Source organism: Phyllopteryx taeniolatus, chromosome 18 (assembly GCF_024500385.1).
Source record: "Phyllopteryx taeniolatus isolate TA_2022b chromosome 18, UOR_Ptae_1.2, whole genome shotgun sequence".
NCBI lineage: Eukaryota > Metazoa > Chordata > Actinopteri > Syngnathiformes > Syngnathidae > Phyllopteryx > Phyllopteryx taeniolatus.
Genome location: NC_084519.1, coordinates 1,403,060 through 1,423,793, shown reverse-complemented (window position 1 = coordinate 1,423,793; position 20,734 = coordinate 1,403,060). Strand labels below are relative to the sequence as shown.

Genomic DNA, 20,734 nt, shown 5'->3' with positions numbered 1-20,734 from the left:
GAACAACGGAGACGTACCCATCCTTGACAATTCACTATAAAAGTCGATGCTTACGACCTAATGTTATCACGTTCTATGCATTAACTGTATTTGCTTCCATTAGTTTGCAATTCGTGATTGCACTTAAGAAAAAGCATATTTATTCAGTTAGAATGTTTTTTGGGTACATTTATTTTTTATTATCTGTCATTTATTCATTTTGCACTGAAAACTGTTACATATTGTTTGTTGAAAAGCAGTGCAATAAAAATAAAGATAATTTTTTTTCCCCCCCAACATGAGGAACAATCGTGACGAATAATTGTGATGAGAATATCGATCAAAACAACCGTGATTATTATTTTGGCCATAATCGATTATTTATAAAAATATCAAACTATAAATGATTTAAATGTGGCAGCAATGACATAGGGTCAATTGGGCTCATGTTCTTAGCAGAAAAAAAACAACCTTCCTGAGCACATGAAAGTCATACATTTTGACATGGCCGGAAGGAAATGTTCAAAACACAAGCCAAAGTAAGAGTTTTATGAAATCAATTTACCATTACCAACCTTAGCCCGATGAATATCTAATGCACACACTCATAAAAGTGTCGCCAGGAACAAACTCGAACTACAGTACTGTAATTTCAAACAAAAGCGCAATGAATTCTGGGTCCCCGAAATGCTTTTTTTTTTTTTTTTGCTGACTGCATTGCCAGGACCGGTGCCAAGCCTGTCAATGGCCTGTTCACGCTGGGCGCTTGGTCACGTCACTCGGGCAAGCGCATGCCCGATAGGCATGTGCAAGTGTACAAATCAGATATCTGCACCTCTATAAAGTGCAGTTTCACAAACTGGCATACATTTATATTGTGAATGTCATAAATAAATGGTCACTAATTTGCAGATTTCATTCACTGCGGGAGTTTTCGGGAATAGAACCGCCGCAATAAACGAGGGTTGACCGTAGAGGAACGCTGGAATGCCTTTTTTCCTATTTTCGTGTACTGTTGGAGAATTAAATTGACCGTATTTAAGGTGGCGATGAGATGCCTACATCTGTGCTTTCCTTTTCACCCTTCTGTCCTTCAGCACTCCACTTCCCGCCTTGGTTACCAAAGCAATATCCAAGGTCCCAATCAGCCGCAGAGCACCATGGGATACACATCGTCGTCCCAACAGAGCTCCCAGTATTCCCACCAAACTCATCGCTACTGAGGCTCCGGGCCCGTCTTGAACCAGCAAGAGGGGTGGACCCGCCTACTCCTCCTCTAACCTCCACAGATGTCACCGTCGGATGCAACCAGGAAGTGGCTCCTTCATCCTGGTTTGACGTTTCTCACGGCATTACATCATACCAGTGTTTTGATGTATGGTCACATGAAGGCATACCAATTGGAACCAAAAAAGCAAATACTGCCTCTCTGGGCTGGTAACACATTTTCGTGTAATATATATGTGAAGGTGACACTCGCATACTCCAAACTTATGGCACTTATGAACACAACGTTCCTCATGAGGAAGGATTGCAGCTCCTATATTTACCTGATATCGCACCTTTTTCTATTTGATCGGTGAGTTCTCGAGCTCGACGTCAGTGTCATTACAAATGGAGGCCGACAAAGGCGCAGGATGGGAAGCCCATTAGTGTCAAATGCAAATGAGCTTACCCTGTCCTTTTAAGTAAGTTAAAAAAAAAAAAAAAGACATTTCAAACAGAAAGATCAGCTTACTGGGCTGATGAAATTGCAGGGAAATATTGAATGCGTCATTTAACTTAATCGTGTTCTAATAAGGTTCCAATCTTCGTAGCTCGAATGTACAGAAGCAAAGTCTTTTTCCTGAAAGTTGTGTACATCCTGATCCACTCTGTTCATAACAGTAACCGCTTGGCCGCAAACTGGAGGAGCGTGGGAGCGTGTTCTTGTTCCCGGGCTGCCAGTGGACACTGATTTCTGAACTCGAGCGTGCGCAGAAACGTACAGGGCAGCTAGCAGAAAGCACCTCCCCCCCTGCCGACCCCACCTTGTTCGCTTCATGAGACTGTTACTGACTGATGTCAAATAGTATTTTTTTTTTAAAATTTTTTTTATTGTTACTGTTATCGCTGCGTGTGTTGGGTTTTTGGGTGGATGGGTGTTTTATGGATGTTTTCCCTTTGACTCACTAGAAATGCACCGACTGTCGAAGTGAGCTGCAAAAGAGCAGAAACAAATGCTCACGGGCCCGAACGTCTCATCCTGCCCCAGCCTGTCCCTCAGGCCGAGTATGCAGTTTGGTCGGGACTGCGTCGCGTTTCAACGAAAAACACGGGTGTGTTCTTTAGCACGACAAAATGAGTGACAGCCAATAATCTCGGTACTGGTCTACTCTACTGCATACCGGTGTGCATTATTATGTAAAAGTCACAAGGCATGTTGTTTCAATGGGAGCCCACCCCCCTCACCCGCCCCTGTTTGCACGCCACTGCCCATCTGGTGCTGTTGATACAGAACAGGAACACAAACACAAAAAGGCAAGCTGTCCTTTTTTTTTTCTTTTTTTTTTTCTCTCAAGATCCACACTACATCTTCACGGAGATGAATGAAGATGCTGCAAAAATGCGGCCCGACATTTGCAAGGAGCCAGCAAACGGCAGAATATTGCTGCAACTGCGTGCACTTTTTGCGTGGAAATGGCCTGCTAACTGCTAGTATGTACTTGTACACACACCAAAACAAAAATTCAGTGCAATGTAGAGAATGCGTAATGACTTTTTCCAATCCATTAGGAGACATGAACATACACGTAGTGATTTTATGACATTTTTTGGGTCAATAGACACAGGGGTTTTCTTTTTAGTTTAGCCATTTATCAGGGCACTCATTTCAATAACCCCAGAAAAGGATGTATGATGATATTCGGGCCCAACCGATGTGGAACTTGGGAAGCCAATGCCGATTCCGATATTTGGCAGAATCAAATTCCGATAACTGATTAATCGGTTGATTCATTTAAAAAATATGTAGAAAAGGAGTCAAATAACTTAATGCTTACTATAATAAAGATATGAATTACAGGCAGAACATTTTGACTGTTTTACAATACTTTGTCCTTTAGGATTTGTTTAACTTACAAAAGAGAGAAAATCTTATTTTTATTTTATTTTATTATTTTTTTTGCCAGTTTCCTATTTTTGTTAAATCTTGGATTGAATGTCCTTATCGTTGTCTCATGTTGCAAAGTTTCAACGTGTACAAATAAATAAATCTGCCGATTTTTTTGCCAATTTGAAAAGAGCCAATGTCAGGCGATTAAGTCGGTCAGCTGATTAATTGGTCGGGCCCAAGATAATTAATCTGTAAACTTTCTCCGCTTGGTGATGATTGGCTTGGACAAATCACATGGTTCTCGTCCATTATAGTCGGGCGGCCATTTCAAGCTGAAGATCCTTAACGCGTTACATACAGTATTTAATCATAACTGGAGAAAATGGGACCTTCCACCGTGCATTTGTTGAAAATACCTGCACTAGTACTAATCATTGAGGACTGCCCCTACTTGATTGATTGATCGTGCCATTATCATAAAAGTATATTTATGCTTCTTTAATCAGTAATTTATATATATATATATATATATATATATATATATATATATATATATATATAGACTTAAAAGCTTAATTTCAAGTTTGACTCCATGAATCCAGCACAATTGTATATGTATATCCAAATACTATATAGAAATGGGCAAACACTGACACCAAGTGGACAAACGGAGAATTGGACTTGGTTCTCTTCCACGTTCATAGTGACGTCCCAAAATCTGTGTAAAAATGTATTGTTACTCAGGTTTAGTACTGGGTCTTGACCTACAAACAACTGGGTGATGGGTCTTACGCACTTCTATTCAAACTGTCACTTTTGGAAAACATTGGATCATTTTTCCATTCGCACCTTTACCAACCCAGCTCAGTCGTTGAATATTCAAGGGGATTGAAAACCAATCTCCTTGGTTCAATGTGAGTATTGCAAGTAGTAGAGATAGGACACTTGGTTGTCAATTCCAACCTTACGCTGAGTATGACTGGGAACGCGCAGTTATGTCAGACGACAACTATGCAAATATAATTGCCAGACTCCATCTTTTGGTCATGCTGAGGTTTTGTGTATATTTTCATCACTACATGTGTACACTTGTCCAAAACAGCACGTGTCCCCTCTTTTTTTGTTTGTTTTTTGAATGCATTCTCAATGAGATGTTGTAAAGTGTGTGTGTATATAATATAGTATGGATATGTATACAATCATATTTATTGTGTCCATCTATGAATAGTAGACATTTAAAAAAAAAAAAAAAAAAAAAAAACTTTCCTCTGCCTTAATACAGTAGCTATAGAAAGGGACCTGTCAGATAGCACATTTGTTACTACAGTAGTTACTGAATGTGTTAAAGCCACCTCCTTGTACAGTAGACTCAAGATATAACACATTGAATGCCACAGTGTGTTGTTGTTTTTTTGTTTTTGGTTTGTTTTTTTTTACAGAGGAGGTGTGGATGGTGCCTTTTGTTAGTAACTCATCAATATGTTATTTTTATTTGGAAATGTATGTCCTTTTGTACTCTCATTCCTCCCCCTTTCCCTCTCGTTATCATAGTAGTTTGCTATTTTTATGATTTTCTTTTTCCCCATTATTTTTTTACTGCAAAGTGGACTCTAGCTCGTTCATATTTAGAAAAAACTGCATTGAGATCTTGATACAACTGTCATCTTTTGATGCCGTGTTATTTCCCCACATATGAAGTGGTAAATTCAAGTGTTTTCAAAAGGTCTTGCTTTCGACACGATAATGTCCTGTAGATATGGACACATACACGCTTGTATTAAAAAAAATAATCATAATAATCTCCCTTTTCCTCCTTTTTGATCGTATTTGCATGTGCCCTGTCCTTTTTTTCCGTAGAAATGATGAGAAATTCTTGTCGTCCACTCTCTACGGTTTGTACAGACAGATGGACACCCCCTTTTGCAGTGCTGCCTCTGTGATGCATTCGATGGCTGTCGGACATTTACAGGCATTGTTTGACCGGTATCCCACTTTTCCATCTTGCATGCTAAGATGTAAAATGGTCAGTGAATTGAGTCGTCAGATTAATTTTTTTTTTTCTCTGGGTGTAGTGTCTGTCCACCTTTTCTACATGTTACCGCACAGGTTTTAAAGATGAATATGGTCTTCTATGTATTGTCTTTCCACAGCAATTCTATATAAAGCGGCGATAGCTCACCGCAGGAGAACAGAATATGTAATAGAAGAACACATTTATGGAGCTGCTTTTTTTGTGAATTTGTTCAAATTCCACTGTACAAATGACTGTTAAATGAGAAAGAAAGTCGTGTATATTTATTTTATATCCTCTATCGTGATTAAAAGAACATCTCTTTTGCCTGGATCCCTTGCATTTCACAGCAACCACCTTTTAATAGTCACTCCGAGATACCACTGAAGTGGGACTGCTAACGTGTGCATACGTTTTAGGTCCACAAGTGGGTTTATGTTCTTTAATTACCATAATGGATTTGAAAGAAAGCAATAAAGATGTACATTTTCAATTATAATGCGAGAGGTTCCAGCATTTAGAAATGACCCTCGAAACATTTGATGTTGAAGTACCACCATTCTCTGGGGGCTCCAAATTATTTGTATCGTAGATATGTGGCCTCTTGGAAATTTGACTCTGGGTATTTTTCAGATATATTAAGGGCTGACAATAATTGCTACCATACCATATCATATGTTAGAAATATAGTGGTGCCTTGAAATACGAGTTGGATTTGTATAGTGACCACGCTCGTAACTCAAAACACTCATATCTCAAATCATCTTTACCCATAAAAATCAATGGAAATTGATCCATTACAGCGTTCCCCAAGATAAAAAAAAAAATGTAATTTATATTTTAATAAGAAAAAATAACACGGTATAATTGTATTTTATTTAAAAACAAACATACAGTAATGATTATGATAATGAATGAAAAATTGAGATGCTTAACTCCTCTGTCAGCTCATCAGTCATTCTTTGCAGAGGATAAAGAATTTATAACGGAGTACTGCTATATTGTCTACTCTCTACTTGTGTTGCTGCACCGTTAATGTTCAGGGCATTGCTTAAAGTGTCATAACAATGCAACAGCGATGCAAGTCTGCGCTCGCAAGTCAGACCAAGAAATTAGCCGGACAACGGCTCAAAAACCTTTGGAGTCCCTGAACGTCATGTCCTTGGAAATGTTTTGGCAGGCCTTCAGTGCAGTCACATTCATCCATCCATTTTCTGAGCCGCTTCTCCTCACTAGGGTCGCGGGCGTGCTGGAGCCTATCCCAGCTGTCATCGGGCAGGAGGCGGGGTACACCCTGAACTGGTTGCCAGCTAATCGCAGGGCACATACAAACAAACAACCATTCGCACTCACATTCACACCTACGGGCAATTTAGGGTCTCCAATGAATGCACGTTTTTGGGATGTGGGAGGAAACCGGAGTGCCCGGAGAAAACCCACGCAGGCACGGGGAGAACATGCAAACTCCACACAGGCGGCGGGGCCGGGGATTGAACCCGGGTTCTCAGAACTGTGAGGCAGACGCTCTAACCAGTTGTTCACCGTGCCGCCAGCCACATTCAATCACTGTTTTTTTGTGGCTCTTGATGCGTTCTCTTTTGACTTCAAGTGAAGACTATTGACAATATTGGGTATACTTGGGTGAACATCAGCAGAGAGTATACGGTATACACCTCACAATTCACCCTTTTACTTCTGTCATCTTTCATAATATCATAAACACCAGTGATCAATGATCAGCCATTCAAGAACATGCCATAACACCACCTCCATCATGTGTGTGTGACCACTTTATATATATATATATAAAACTCCAAACAGGCCTCACCTGTGTGGAGTTTGCATGTTCTCCCCGTGCCTGCGTGGGTTTTCTCCGGGCATTCCGGTTTGCTCCCACATCCCAAAAACATGCACGGTAGGTTGATTGAAGACTCTAAATTGCCCGTAAGTGTGAATGTGTGTGCGAATGGTTGTTTGTTTGTTTCTCTGTGCCCTGCGATTGGCTGGCAACCAGTTCAGGGTGTACCCCGCCTCCTGCCCGATGATAGCTGGGATAGGCTCCGGCATGCCCGCGACCCTAGTGAGGATGAGTGGGACAGAAAAATGGAAATTGACAATTAAGTCATGTTTACTACATGTTTATTACATTTTTGGGCTAAAAAAAAAAAGTGATTATGTCTTCCTGTAGGTCTCTATTGCAGGGTGTAACATTTGGTCAGATTAAAATGTGATTTTTAGATGACATATGTATTCATGGTTCTACAGTATTATGTTAACTACCGATAGTACGACTCTTATTATTACTACTCTTATATTTTTACTCTCCAGTGAAAAGCCTATATTTCCAAATGTTGTGAGTTAGTGTTTTTTTTTTTTTTATGGGATAAAAACAATAAATAAATATAGCATTCATATTTCTAGGCCATTGAGTGCTGACGTTTGGATTTGACACAAGATTAATTGGAGTGAATGTCTTTCTGGGATGACGAACACTCAAAGTATGTCACTCAGGACATGTTGTTGGGATGATTCAAATAATTGCCGCGTCGTCTCTACGAGCCGAGTGGTTTGACAAGTGAACCCATTGCAGGCAAGTTGAGACTTGGCATCAGCTTCAGGGGTTCTGGCACAGCAGTCACGCAGCCCGGAGTTGTACTGCACCCACTTGAAGGAAATTTATGACTTGGACAGCTCACTTGCTAACATGAACCCGGTTCCCTTTCAGCTCCAGAGGAACAAATTGACAACAACCGCACAGTTAAGCTTACCTTAGCACATATCACTAGTATGATCATCTGCCATCCACCAGACAGAGCGTGTTTTAAACGTCAATAAAGGCGCTTAAAAAGCAACACGCGCACACAAACTGTGGTGTCTCGTCCAACCACCAGGGGCACTATGGAAAGGAGTGACGAGATGTGGGGCGGGGGGGGGGGGGGGGGGAGAGACAAAGAAGAAAGTAGCCTTGATAATGCTAACGGACGTGCTAACTGAAAGATAAAGCGAAGTAAAAGGAATTACAAGCGTTTTTCTTGGAAATACAACACACACACCTCCATATAATTTCCTACTCGCGATACAATCAAGTGATTACATTTTACAACGAGTTCAATAGATACGTTTTCGTTCGGAAGGGTGCCTTGTCAAGCACAGATCGATCGAGTTGGACCGTAGGAATATAACTCGATATCTCGATATAATGAATGAATTGTTCACAGCGGTTCCGGCTTCGATTGGCCAGGATTGAACCCGGCCGGCTGTTGGTGACACCCACACCGCTCGTGGATCGCTCTCTCTCTCTCTCTCTCTCTCTCTCTCTCCATGCACGCAAAAACCGCCAAGAAATCGTGAATGAAATAAGCACCTTTGATTGGCGGAGAAAAATAAAGAGGTAATAGTGGTCTTTGATGTTACATTTAAATGACGACGTCCAACATTTTTTTTGGAAAGTTTGCAGAGTATTGGTTTTGCATTGGTATTACTATTATGGATTGGATTGCAGTCCCAACAATAATAACAAGAAATGGCAAAAAAAGCTTTATTGGCACAGACAATGCATTTCTTTAATTTCTTTTTCAACAGGCCTGTACTAACACAACACTTAACATACAAAACCACAACAGTCCAGATGAAATGTGAGGGAATCCCCTCGAAAATCATCAGGGGTTATCTCGTGGGAGCAGTGAATGTCTGTTTAAAGTTCATGAAGTTCCCAAATAATGAAGGTTTTCATACCCTTTGCAAGTTTGGAGTGAAAAACCCCCCTCCTCGCTGTTTTCCTCTTCAGTTCTTTATCAAGTGACCTGCATGAGTTGCGATGGAAAAGGGCTGGAGTTCATCCACCCAGTCAGTTTGACCTTAAGGCTGAGATGGGTGTCTGGAGTGATGCCATCCCACCACTCCATGTCGACGTCGCTTCCAACCGTTCCGTCAGCACTGCGCCCCGCAAGCCTCGATGTTCTCGCTGCCACATAAACTCTCTATTCTGCTGTTGCCTTCTTTTCAACTGCGATTTTTGCGCACTTTTACATGAACAGGAAACTCGTTTTTGATGACTGACTACAGTTATTTAAATCATACATTTTGTCTTGTTATATTCATATACAGAAGGCTGCTAAAACAATGCATGTGAAAATGTCTTTGAATGTATTATTTATGGTCACTGATGGCGTAGTGCTTCACTCACCTGACTTCCTTCCAGACAATTCTCACTCAGTGTAAAGGTAAGTGTGAATTGTTGTCACTGATTGACAGGCGACCAATCCAGGGTGTAGTCTGCCTTTTGCGCGCTGTTAGCTGAGAGTGGCTCCAGCCCCTTGTGACCCTGAACAGGATAATCGACATAGAAAACGGATTGAGGGATTATTTATGTGCATACGGGATATTCTCATTTATTATTATAATTGCTCTCATTGCACATATTTTGCACAATTTACTATTTGCATTTTGCGCTATCCATACTCGTGCATTATACCTATTACATGCACTTTATCCTTTTGTGCTCACTCATCCAGCAGCAGTACCTGTAACACATTTCTATATAAAGTATTTTGAAGATAATCACCACCTAATTACCTATAAATATGCTTGTTTATTCCACAGTTATATACAGCACACACACAATCTGTGAAATTATACCTGTAACTATTTGCACTTCATCTTAGATATTATTTATTATTACATATTACACAGTATTAGCATGGTATCTACATATACAGCACGAAACCAGCAGAGTCATATCCAATTTTCCATGGAGAAATCATTGAGCATTCATTCACAATTCCTGCAGATGTATACATGAACTCTAAAATGGAAAAAAAACAATTTCACACGGTCTTCCCATTAGGACTTGTCCTCTTTGTTTTTGCACTCCAGTGAATTGACATACGTGCACTTGCTTATTAGACACGGGAAGAGTACCCATCCCTCTGTTTCTACTGCCCTTAACGACACTATGTTGCGCTTGTTAACGTTTCGTAACTGCACTCCAAGTGGCCGGTTGAGAGGCAGAAGAGTTTGTTTAAGAGGCGACTAATGACTGGAGACCCTCTGCGAAACTAAATCTAAACTGCTGACCCACGACAAGCTGCTCTCAGACCGTGAGAAATGCGCCTCTTTCCGTGCCAAGAATGTGGGTGGGCGGGCGGCTGCAACTCCCAAAAAGTCGGACTCAGGAGTTGTGACCAGTTGCGGTTTTTATGTCTCAAGCTGCCGTTTTGTGCCCTTTGCCCTCCTTTCAGGGCAACTAACCTCACTTTCATTCTCTTCATCCGCGTTTACACACATCTTGTTGTGTGCGCGCGTGTCCATGGTCGGATGAGGGACTGAGAATATGCACTGTGAATATTGAAATGTGAATAATAAAATAAGTAGTAGAAATAACTTTTCATTGGGGCCTTTCTAAACAATAACTATTTCGAGGATACTGCAACTTAAATCGACAGAATCAGGTTCTTTTTCCTAGTTATAGCACACATTTGCACAACCACATGTGCAACGACTTCATTGGGCTCAACCAAAAGAAGAAATCAAGCGAAATGTCTGCCGTTCCCACGAGGCAATTTGCTGGCAAACCGAGATTAAGAGTGCTGCGACCCTGCACCAGGAACAGGAAGTCAGACAGACACACTAAGGAAATGAAAAAACTGCACTTTACTGGAACCTTCTTTTTTTAGACTTAGAAACAACTATGACCTTTTGATGGATAAACACTGCCAGTAATTGAAATACTAATATCAGTCAAATTAATATCATTTTCAAAATGAAATTCAATGGGCCATGTCTTTACAGTTATTGGTCAAATAATATGAACATGGCCCAGTCGTGGGTGGCACGGTGGACGCCCGGTGAGCACATCTGCCTCACATTTCTGAGGACCGGGGTTCAAATCCCGGCGCCGCCTGTGTGGAGTTTGCATGTTCTCCCCGTGCCTGCGTGGGTTTTCTCCGGGTCCTCCGGTTTCCTCCCACATCCCAAAAACATGCGTGCTAGGTTGATTGCAGACTCTAAATTGCCCGTAGGTGTGAATGTGAGTACGAATGGTTGTTTGTTTCTATGTGCCCTGCGATTGGCTGGCGACCAGTTCAGGGTGTACCCTCGCCTCTCGCCCGAAGATAGCTGGGATAGGCTCCAGCAACGCCCCCGCGACCCTTGTGAGGATAAGCAGGAAAGAAAATGGATGGATGACTGCATGCCTTTCATCACTGAAGCAAAAAAATATTGTCTGGTGTCAAAATCTTTTTAAACGAGTGCTCAGTTAAAAAACAAAAACAAGACTATGTAAATATGTATATGTGGCTCAGTTGGTAGAGCTGGTTGTCCAGTGGCTGAAGGGTTGGGGGTTCGAACTCTGGCACTGACTGTCCGCTGTCGAAGTGTCCTTGGGCAAGATACTAAACCCTAAATTGCCCTCAGTGGGCCTGGCAGCGCCTTGCATGGCAGCAGCCGCCCATTAGTGTATGATCAGGGATGGGCAAGTTAAATGATGGTGGGGTCCACAATTTTTCCTCAGCGCTTCCAGGGGGGGCCACATAGGATTGTGCACTTCCTAACCAGATATATGATAACAATGCAATTTTGAAAGCGATGTCTGCTGTCTAATGGTGAATGGTGCTATTACAAGTTAAAACTGATCAAGTGTAGTAGAGGAAACATCTATAATTCCCTCACCACCATTTTTTTTTTATTTTTTTTTTTTTCCTGTTGGTGCCACGGTGATCGACTGGTTAGCACATCCACCTCACGGTTTTGAGGACCGGGGTTCAAATCCGGCCTCGTCTGTGTGGAGTTTGCATGTCCTCCCCGTTCCTGCGTGGGTTTTCTCCAGGTACTCCGGTTTCTTCCCATATTCCAAAAGCATGCAGGGTAGGTTATTTGAAGACTAAATTTTCCTTTGGAGTTATTGTGAGTGCGAGTGGTAATTTGTTTATATGTGGCCGGCAATTGGCTGGTGACCAGTTCAGAGTGTACCCCGCCTCTCGCTCGAAGTCAACTGGAATAGTCAGCCACCACTAGTGAGAATAAGCGGTTCAGAGAATGGATGAATAGATGTTTTTTTTTGTTTTTGAAAATTAATCAAGGGGCCACTCAGAGAGTGGGCGTGGGCTACAGCGGCCTTCTGGGTGCCAGTTGCCCATCCGCGGTGGAGATAAAGTGCTACATAAGTGCACTCAATTTACCATTTCTTCTTCTTCTTCTTCTTCTTTTCCTTTGGGCTTGTCCCTTTAGGGGTCGCCACAGCGCGTCAACCTTTTCCATGTAAGCCCATCTCCTGCATCCTCCTCTCGAACACCAACTGCCCTCATGTCTTCCCTCACGACATCCATCAACCTTCTCTTTGGCCTTCCTCAAGCTCTCTTGCCTGGCAGTTCCATCCTCATCATCCTTCTACCAATATACTCACTATTTATCCTCTGGACGTGTCCAAACCATTGAAGTCTGCTCTCTCTAACTTTGTCTCCAAAACATCGAACCTTGGCCGTCCCTCTGATGAGCTCATTTCTAATTTTATCCAACCTGGTCACTCCGAGAGCGAACCTCAACATCTTCATTTCCGCCAACTCTGCTTCCTGTTGTCTCTAATCCGTCCATCATGGCTGGCCTCACCACTGTTTTAGAAACTTTGCCCTTCATCCTAGCAGAGACTCTTCTGTCACATGACACCCCTGACACCTTCCTCCACCCGTTCCAACCTGCTTGGACCCGTTTCTTCACTTCCTGACCACACTCACCATTGCTCTGGACGGTTGACCCCAAGTATTTAAAGTCCTCCACCCTTGCTATCTCTTCTCCAGGTAGCCTCACTCTTCCCCCACCACCCCTCTTATTCATGCACATATATTCTGTCTTACTTCGGCTAATCTTCATTCCTCTGCTTTCCAGTGCATGCCTCCATCTTTCTAACTGTTCCTCCAGTTGATCCCTGCTTTCACTGCAGATCACAATGTCATCTACAAACATCATGGTCCACGGGGATTCGAGTCTAACCTCAACTGTTAGCCTATCCATCACCACTGCAAACAGGAAGGGGCTCAGGGCTGATCCCTGATGCAGTCCCACCTCCACCTTAAATTCATCTGTCACACTTACAGCACACCTCACCGCTGTTCTGCTGCCCTCGTACATGTCCTGTATTATTCTAACATACTTCTCTGCCACTCCATACTTCCGCATGCAGTACCACAGTTCCTCTCTGGGTACCCTGTCATAGGCTTTCTCTAGATCTATAAAGACACAATGTAGCGCCTTCTGACCTTCTCTGTACTTTTCCATCAACATCCTAAAGGCAAATAATGCATCTGTGGTACTCTTTCTAGGCATGAAACCATACTGTTGCTCGCAAATACTCACTTCTGTCCTGAGTCTAGCCTCCACTACTCTTTCCCATAACTTCATTGTGTGGCTCATTAACTTTATTCCTCTATAGTTCCCACAGCTCTGCACATCACCTTTGTTCTTAAAAATGGGCACCAGTACACTTTTCCTCCATTCCTCAGGCATCTTCTCATGCACTAGAATTCTATTGAACAAGCTGGTCAAAAACTCCACAGCCACCTCTCCTATATGCTTCCATACCTCCACAGCAATGTCATCAGGACCAACTGCCTCTCCATTTTTCATCCTCTTTAACGCCTTTCTAACTTCCCCCTTACTAATCATTGCCACTTCCTGGTCCACCACACTTGCCTCTTCTACTCTCCCTTCTCTCTCATTTTCCTCCTTCATCAACTCCTCGAAGTATTCTTTCCATCTATCTAGCACACTGCTGGCACCAGTCAACATATTTCCATCTCTATCCTTAATCACCCTAACCTGCTGCACATCCTTCCCATCTCTATCCCTCTATCTGTCCAGCCTGTATAGATCCTTTTCTCCTTTTTTAGTGTCCAACCTGCCATACATGTCATCAGATGCCTCTTGTTTGGCCTTTGCCACCTCTACCTTTGCCCTGTGTCGCATCTCAATGTATTCCTCCGCTCTTGTAGGTCACCCTATGTTCGTGCCTCTTCTGGAAAAAAGTGTTCACTACAGCCATTTGCATCCTTGTTGCAAAGTCTACCACCATCTGTCCCTCCAAGTTCCTTTCCTGGATGCCGTACTTACCGATCACTTCTTCATCACCTCTATTACCTTCACCAACATGTCCATTACAATCTGCACCAATGACGACTCTCTCTCTCTCTGTCTGGGATGCTCAGAACTACTTCGTCTAGCTCCTTCCAGAATTTCTCTTTCACCTCTATGTCACATCCTACCTGTGGGGCATAGCAACTAATCACATTACACATAACACCCTCAATTTTAAATTTCAGCCTCATCACTTGATCGATACTCTTTTCACCTCTTAGCCAACTCTTCTTTTAAAATAACCCCGACTCCATTTCTCTTCCATCTACACCATGGTAAAATAATTTAAACCCTGCCCCTAAACTTCTAGCCTTACTGCCTTTCCACCTGGTCTCCTGGACACACAATATATCAACCTTTCTCCTGATCAACATGTCAACCAACTCCCGAGATTTTCCTGTCATAGTCCCAACATTCAAAGTCCCCACATTCAGTTCTAGGCTCTGTGCTTTCCTCTTCTCTTTCTGCCGAAGAACCCGCTTTCCACCTCTTCTTCTTCTTTGACTTCGACCCACAGTAGCTGAATTTCCAACGGCGCCCCGCAGGTTGACGGCGCCGGTGGCGGACGTTGTTAACCCGGGCCACGACCGATCCGGTATGGAATTCTTTGGATGACTGCTCATATTTGTTTGGCAAGGTTTTAAGCCGGACGCCCTTCCTGACGCAACCCTCTGCATTTATCCGGGCTTGGGACCAGCTTACAGTTTGCACTGACTTGTTCCCCCCATAGGGCTGCATTACTCAACTTAACATTTACCGTATAAAAATATCTAAATCACGATATAGATATTTAGAATCTAAACCTGGATAGACATAATTGATCTTTTTCTTTCTTTTTTTTTTTGGTAAATGGCTATTAACATAAATTGATTGCAACTTGACAGATTAAAGATGAAAAAAATCAATTATTTAAAGAACAGTTCTTATTTATAGGTAGATAGTTTCCAACAAACTTATCAGGTTGATGAAAAAAAATAAATTATGATCATTACAATTACATAGATGGATATATAGAAATATTTACTACTACTTTAATACACATATGAGACATATCATTAGATACGGTCCATACTGTTGATACATAATAGTTTGCCCGATAGATTCTTTGGTTTTCTAAAATATACACAGGTATAACAGTGTAGTATTTAAATGACCTTTACACGAATGTGGATGAATGGTGTCATTTGCACTTTCATCAACAGAAAAGTTCAAGTAAATTGGAGTCAAAGTCTCCTCCCACCATGAGCACAACTTTTGTAAAGTAGAGAAAAGAAAAAAAAAACTCCTCTCGCGATAGTACCTTGCTTATGCGGCCGCCATATTGTGTGACAGTATTTTGATTCGTATCTACTGGAAGTGAGGAAAAAGAGAAAAGTCAAGGGCTGTTGATGGGAGGGGGGCTGAAGAAGAAGAGCTGTCAAAAAGGTATTCCCGAGTCTGTCTAAAAGCGGAGGGCTGGTGCTCGCTATCCCTCCCCCCGAGCGTTATTTCGAGGACACATTCAGGCCCGGGGCCTCGGTGGTGCAACTTAGCTTTTCGTCTGCCCGACACTAGCTGGACCTTTCTCGGCTTCTCCTGTGCCAGCTCCGCGGCCCTCTGGAGGTCCGGCGGCGTTCTGGGGTGTCGTAGGCGGCCCGAGGAGCGGCAGCCGGGAGACGGGGAAAGTAAGTAAGTTGGCCACAATAACTTTTTACCTGTTAGCACACAGTCCTGTAGTATTATCTAACAATAATGGTATTCCGTTATGTGAAGTTTAGAATCACTTTCACCACTTTTCAGTGATAACCGCTACTAACTTTCTAACTTGGTTGAGGGGGGAAAAAAAAGAAAGACAAAACCTTGGAGGTGTGGATGAAGTTTCTGTAACGTTACAGGAGTCGCGGCTAGCTTTGTTAGCCAACTAACTTTTCCAAGTGGGAGGCTCTCAGTCTGAGTCAAGACAAGAGTTGTTAACTATACAGCTTGCATCTTCTGCTTTACCTTTCGGGTTGTCCCGTTATCTTTTCAAATAATACCTATATTACAGGCTGTCAGGGACATGTTGGGCTGGCTACTTTTTCCATTGAGCTCAGTTTGAACCGTTTGAATGGACGGAAAGGTTAAACAATTAATTCGTGGCTGCGCCCAGTACCCACTGTTTAACAAGCCTTTAACTCAAGCTACTCCTCTGTAATTCCTCCGTCATTTATTTGCTACTATACTCGTTGTTCTATGAAATGCACTGTCTTGAGTGGTCTACTCACCTGTTGTTTGGACAGTACTGCGTGATGTTTGTCACATATGAATATCTCACCACGACGTAAGAGACATTGCAATAAGATGTAAACGCTGTGTTTGGATTACACTTTGGTTTTACTTGCTAAGAATGAGGATGCATACGTTAGTTTTGTTACTCACTCGTTTGGTACGTATTTTGCCTTCACGGATCAAATGTTTGTCACGTGAGAATGTTTTGCCTTACGCCCAAAAGTGACACACGTGACATAAGCATAAGATGTGAGTGCATGGGTGTCCAAACTTTTTCTTCCAAGGGTCCCATATAGAAAAATCCAAGAATCCAAGGGCCGTCTTGATACTCTTCACATTTAATTGATTTAACTCACTAAAATAAATTAATCAGGGTAGGTAAAAAATAGGCTTTGGGGCCGATCAGCGAGTTTAAAAAAACGATAACCGATCACAGATCCGATCACAAGATGGAGCAATGTGTCTATTTAAATGACCTGTTCATTTACTGCATGTACTTGTGTACTTAATTGCTCAAAAAATTATAATTACAATAAATGTATCTTTGTTCATCTATTTATGCCAGTGAGGCAAATTGTCAGACAGAACAAATGATAAATGGTCTTCTATTAGATGGCAGGAAGTAAATACAGTAATTAATGTATCCACTTTTTGTGACATTTTTGTTTGTTGGTGTGCCGTGAGATTTTTTTTTTCAAGTGGTGGCTCCATAAAGGTTGGAAATCACTGCTCTAGTCAGTCAGTATTCTAATCAGTCAGGTCAAACCAACATTACATGACAGAAATAATGGGTGCTAACTTACTGTAATTAAATTACTTCACCCACACCGAAACTTTAGAGCATGAGTCGACAGAACGGCGGCATGTTTACGGTACAACTGTTAGCGCTAGCACTAGCTTGCTACGCTACATAACGTTTTTGTTGCCTGCTTGCGAGCCGTATCGTATTAAAAGTACTTGAACATACCTCAAGCAAGCCTTAAACGAACGTCCTCTCCTGTCTTGATCACCGGTCACCACCAACACACATTTTTCCCCATTTTGTTCTTATAATACAGTCGGCGCGCTCCACTCTTGTTGTCGTCGCCACGGTAACGAGTGTATCCGGTCGCAGTGCTAAAAATAAAAATGCGGTGGTATCGGAATACAACATTTTATTGGAGTAGTCTGACATAGTGCAATCGTGAAAGAGCAAATTTGTCTTGTAGTCTGATCGGGCATTACGTGTTGTCTGTCTCAGACGTGTTTGTCTGTCCCACACCGCCGACATGTTTTTTTTTTTTAATAACTTTATTGCCCGTCAGATATTTACAGTACTACGTCAAAAGACACACGACAAGGCTAAAAATAAACTAGCTTTTGGATTCAAATATACTGTGCACGATGGCGACCTGAAGTCAATGTCTTTTGGGGCTCGGCGAATTATGACATTAAAGCCGATCAGCATAAAATGCTAAATATCGTCCGATAGCGATCAGGCCGATAAAATCGGTGTAAAGTCTAGTAAACATTTGCTAAACAATCTGGTTTATGTGTAACCTACTTTGGCAAAAAAGGTCAAAGCACTTGATCCCGGCTCGAATGAATGGTGAAGAGGACTGCGATAAAGCATTCATGAGAACGTCTACAATATATAGATATTTTTTAAAACAAAAGGTCACCACAGAGCCACCAAAGATATCACGTTTAGGTTACATTTGTGTTTACATATATCATATCATGTTTGTATAAATCAATAATATACATGTATATAACTTTTGTCCTAAGTGACCAGCCATGAATTTTTTTTTTTTAGCAAGTCAGGGATGGACAGCGGCCTTGTATCCCACTAGAATAAATCCACCCCTGTACTGAGCAGCAGCAAAATCACGTCTTCACATTCAGAACCAAAACAAGAACAATCTGTACTGAGCTGACCTTGACACTGAATGAAAAGTGGAGCAAACAATCTCGATTCATGCTATTTGCCACTGTAACTGAATTATTAACGAGGCATTATGGAAATATAAAAAAAAAAATATATATTTTAGTCGTAAATAATTTATTTGCATTTTTACAAATATAAAAAAGCTCAATATATAACCCATCCATCCATTTTCTATACCACTTATCATCATAAGGTGTGTGTCATGGGTGTGGGGGTTATCCCAACCGATGCCGGACAGGTTGCCAGCTAATCGCAGGGCACATGTCGATAGACAATAGGGCTGTAACGATACACCAAAGTTAAGACTGAATTCATATCTTGGTTTTTGACGCACGGAACGATACAGAAATAATTTTTTTTTTCAATAAATGAATGAATGTAATGAGTATCATATTTTTGGGAATAAATTAATATCGTAAATGTAATATTCTTATAAATATAATGTCAAAAAATTATATTATTCATATTAATATATTTTATATTAATTTATTCATAACGTTATAATGTGTATAATTTATGAATTTAATAAATTCCTTTGTCAGAGTAGTTATTTAAATGCATTACACATTTCACAGTGGTGTGACTTCATAAAACGAGCATTCGGAAGTTCACCAAAAATTACAGCAACCTGAAATAAACTTCCCACAGCTGACTAATATAGGCTAGAAAGGCTCTCTATCCCTAAATCCCCCCATTAGAGAGGGTTTTCAGTGTAGGGGTGACATTGTAATAATGTATAGTGCCTAAAGCCTTTCATTTCCTTGGCCAAAATGTTTTATTAAAAGTAGGCAACCTACCTGCAATGTACTTGGATTGGAGCGCTATATACTGTATGCAGGATCTTGTTTACATTATTAGGGACAACGGTTAATTTAGTGTGGCAGCAGCATCTGTTATTCATGTTTTCTTTAGCTTTGTTGTTACATATTAATCCCAAAGGGAATATTTTTGTGTCAGACATTTAAAATGTTTCATTAATATGTATTTAGCGTTGTGTTTAAAGGGCCACTTTCTCCTAGGTTTGAGTAATACCATTATTTTCTTTTTCTTTTTATTGAAGTGGGCAAAATCGATTAAAACCGGAAAGGGTTTTTTGCAGGTGGAAACAAATCGAGGAATTTATTTTAAAGCCATATCACCCAGCCATAGTTTGACGTGTTGTCCGTGACTTGGGCAAATGCAAATAGTTTGTGTGTTGTTGACTACACGATTTCCACCTCTGTTCCCAACATGGTAGCCGTCCTGATGACAGCAATAGCATTAGCGGTGTCTAAAGTTTGGTGGTGGTGGCGGGGTGTGTGGGGGTGGCGGGGGGGGGGTGTCATTGGGTCCGTGCGGCCTCCTCCAGGTGGCCGGTTGTCGTGGCGCCTCAGTGGAGCCGGCAGACCGCCCTAGGTCCCTCGGTGTGGGACGTGTCCCGTCCGCCGGGCTGCTCTTGGGTGGACTCCTGGGCCCGATCCCACCTCTCAGTTGATTGGGTGGGGTCCTCAGCCACCGCGGTGCAGGCACAGCAATTACAGGACCCTTTTGTCATTGTGCATGCGAAACGGTGTCAATTCACCTGCATGTGTCCGCAGGTACACACCCCTGGGACAAAAAATAACCTGGGCAACCTGCCTGACATGTACTTGGATTGGAGCGCTATATACTGAATGCAGGATCTTGTTGACATTATTAGGGACAATGGTCAATTTAGTGTGGAAGCAGAATCTGCTATTCATGTCTTCTTCAGTTTTGTTGTTACATATTAATCCCAAAGGGAATATTTTTGTGTCAAACATTTAAAATGTTTCCTTAATATTTATTTAGCGTTGTGTTTAAAGGGCCACTTTCTCCTAGGTTTGAGTAATATCATTATTTGCTTTTTCTTTTTATTGAAGTGGGTAAAATTGATTAAAAATGGAAAAGGTTTTTTGGAGGGGGGAAAAATTGGGGAATTTATTTCAATGCCATATTGCCCAGCCGTAGTTTGACGTGTTGTCCGTGACTTGGGCAAATGCAAATATTTTGTGTGTTGTTGACTATACGATTGCCAGCTCTGTTCTCAACATGGTAGCCGAAATGCTCCCGTCCTGATGACAGCAATAGCATTAGCGGTATCTAAAGTTTGGCTCACTCCGGTCCGATGACTGTCACTGGAAAATGAAGTCACATGTCACACAGTTGGAGGAGGCTTGCTGAAGACATTTTATCTTCAAACTAGGCTTAGTTTTTTTTTTTATCTTTTAAAATAGTAATAATTAATTAGTTGAATACAAACTCAATGTATTGTTATTATTATTAATAGTGATGCACCAATACCACTTTTTCTCCAGACAGAGTATGAGTACAAGTATTTGCACTTGAGTAC

The 20,734-nt window shown here is 41.7% G+C and overlaps 2 protein-coding genes and 1 long non-coding RNA gene across 19 annotated transcripts in view; 2 read left to right on the top strand and 1 right to left on the bottom strand.

Annotated features, from left to right (window-relative positions):
* The window catches only part of cdk19 (cyclin dependent kinase 19), a 78,214-nt gene extending 72,799 nt beyond the window's left edge, over positions 1–5,415 (top strand). For all 3 annotated transcript variants that reach the window (XM_061754270.1, XM_061754269.1, XM_061754268.1), the window contains one exon: positions 1,077–5,415. In XM_061754270.1, the coding sequence (XP_061610254.1) occupies positions 1,077–1,221 (145 nt within the window). In that variant the 3' untranslated portion in view covers positions 1,222–5,415. The remainder of the gene's footprint in view (positions 1–1,076) is intronic.
* Positions 5,416–8,672: 3,257 nt separating this feature from the next.
* On the bottom strand, positions 8,673–17,614 carry LOC133468022 (uncharacterized). 2 transcript variants are annotated; one of them, XR_009785367.1, is made up of 3 exons: positions 16,454–17,614; positions 9,271–9,408; positions 8,673–9,106 (listed from the first exon to the last, which is right to left on the bottom strand). It is a non-coding gene; the product is annotated as an uncharacterized LOC133468022 (long non-coding RNA). The 2 variants fall into 2 exon arrangements; XR_009785368.1 differs by lacking the exon at positions 16,454–17,614 and adding an exon at positions 15,511–15,599.
* tab2 (TGF-beta activated kinase 1 (MAP3K7) binding protein 2) overlaps positions 15,488–20,734 on the top strand; it is a 67,785-nt gene continuing 62,538 nt past the window's right edge. For 4 of the 14 annotated variants that reach the window (XR_009785364.1, XR_009785363.1, XR_009785365.1 and 1 more), the window contains exon 1: positions 15,534–15,878. The gene's annotated coding sequence lies outside the window, so the exon portion shown is untranslated. Of the gene's footprint in view, positions 15,879–20,734 lie in introns of all 14 variants that reach the window. The other 10 variants (XR_009785366.1, XM_061753366.1, XM_061753363.1 and 7 more) reach the window with 5 other exon arrangements.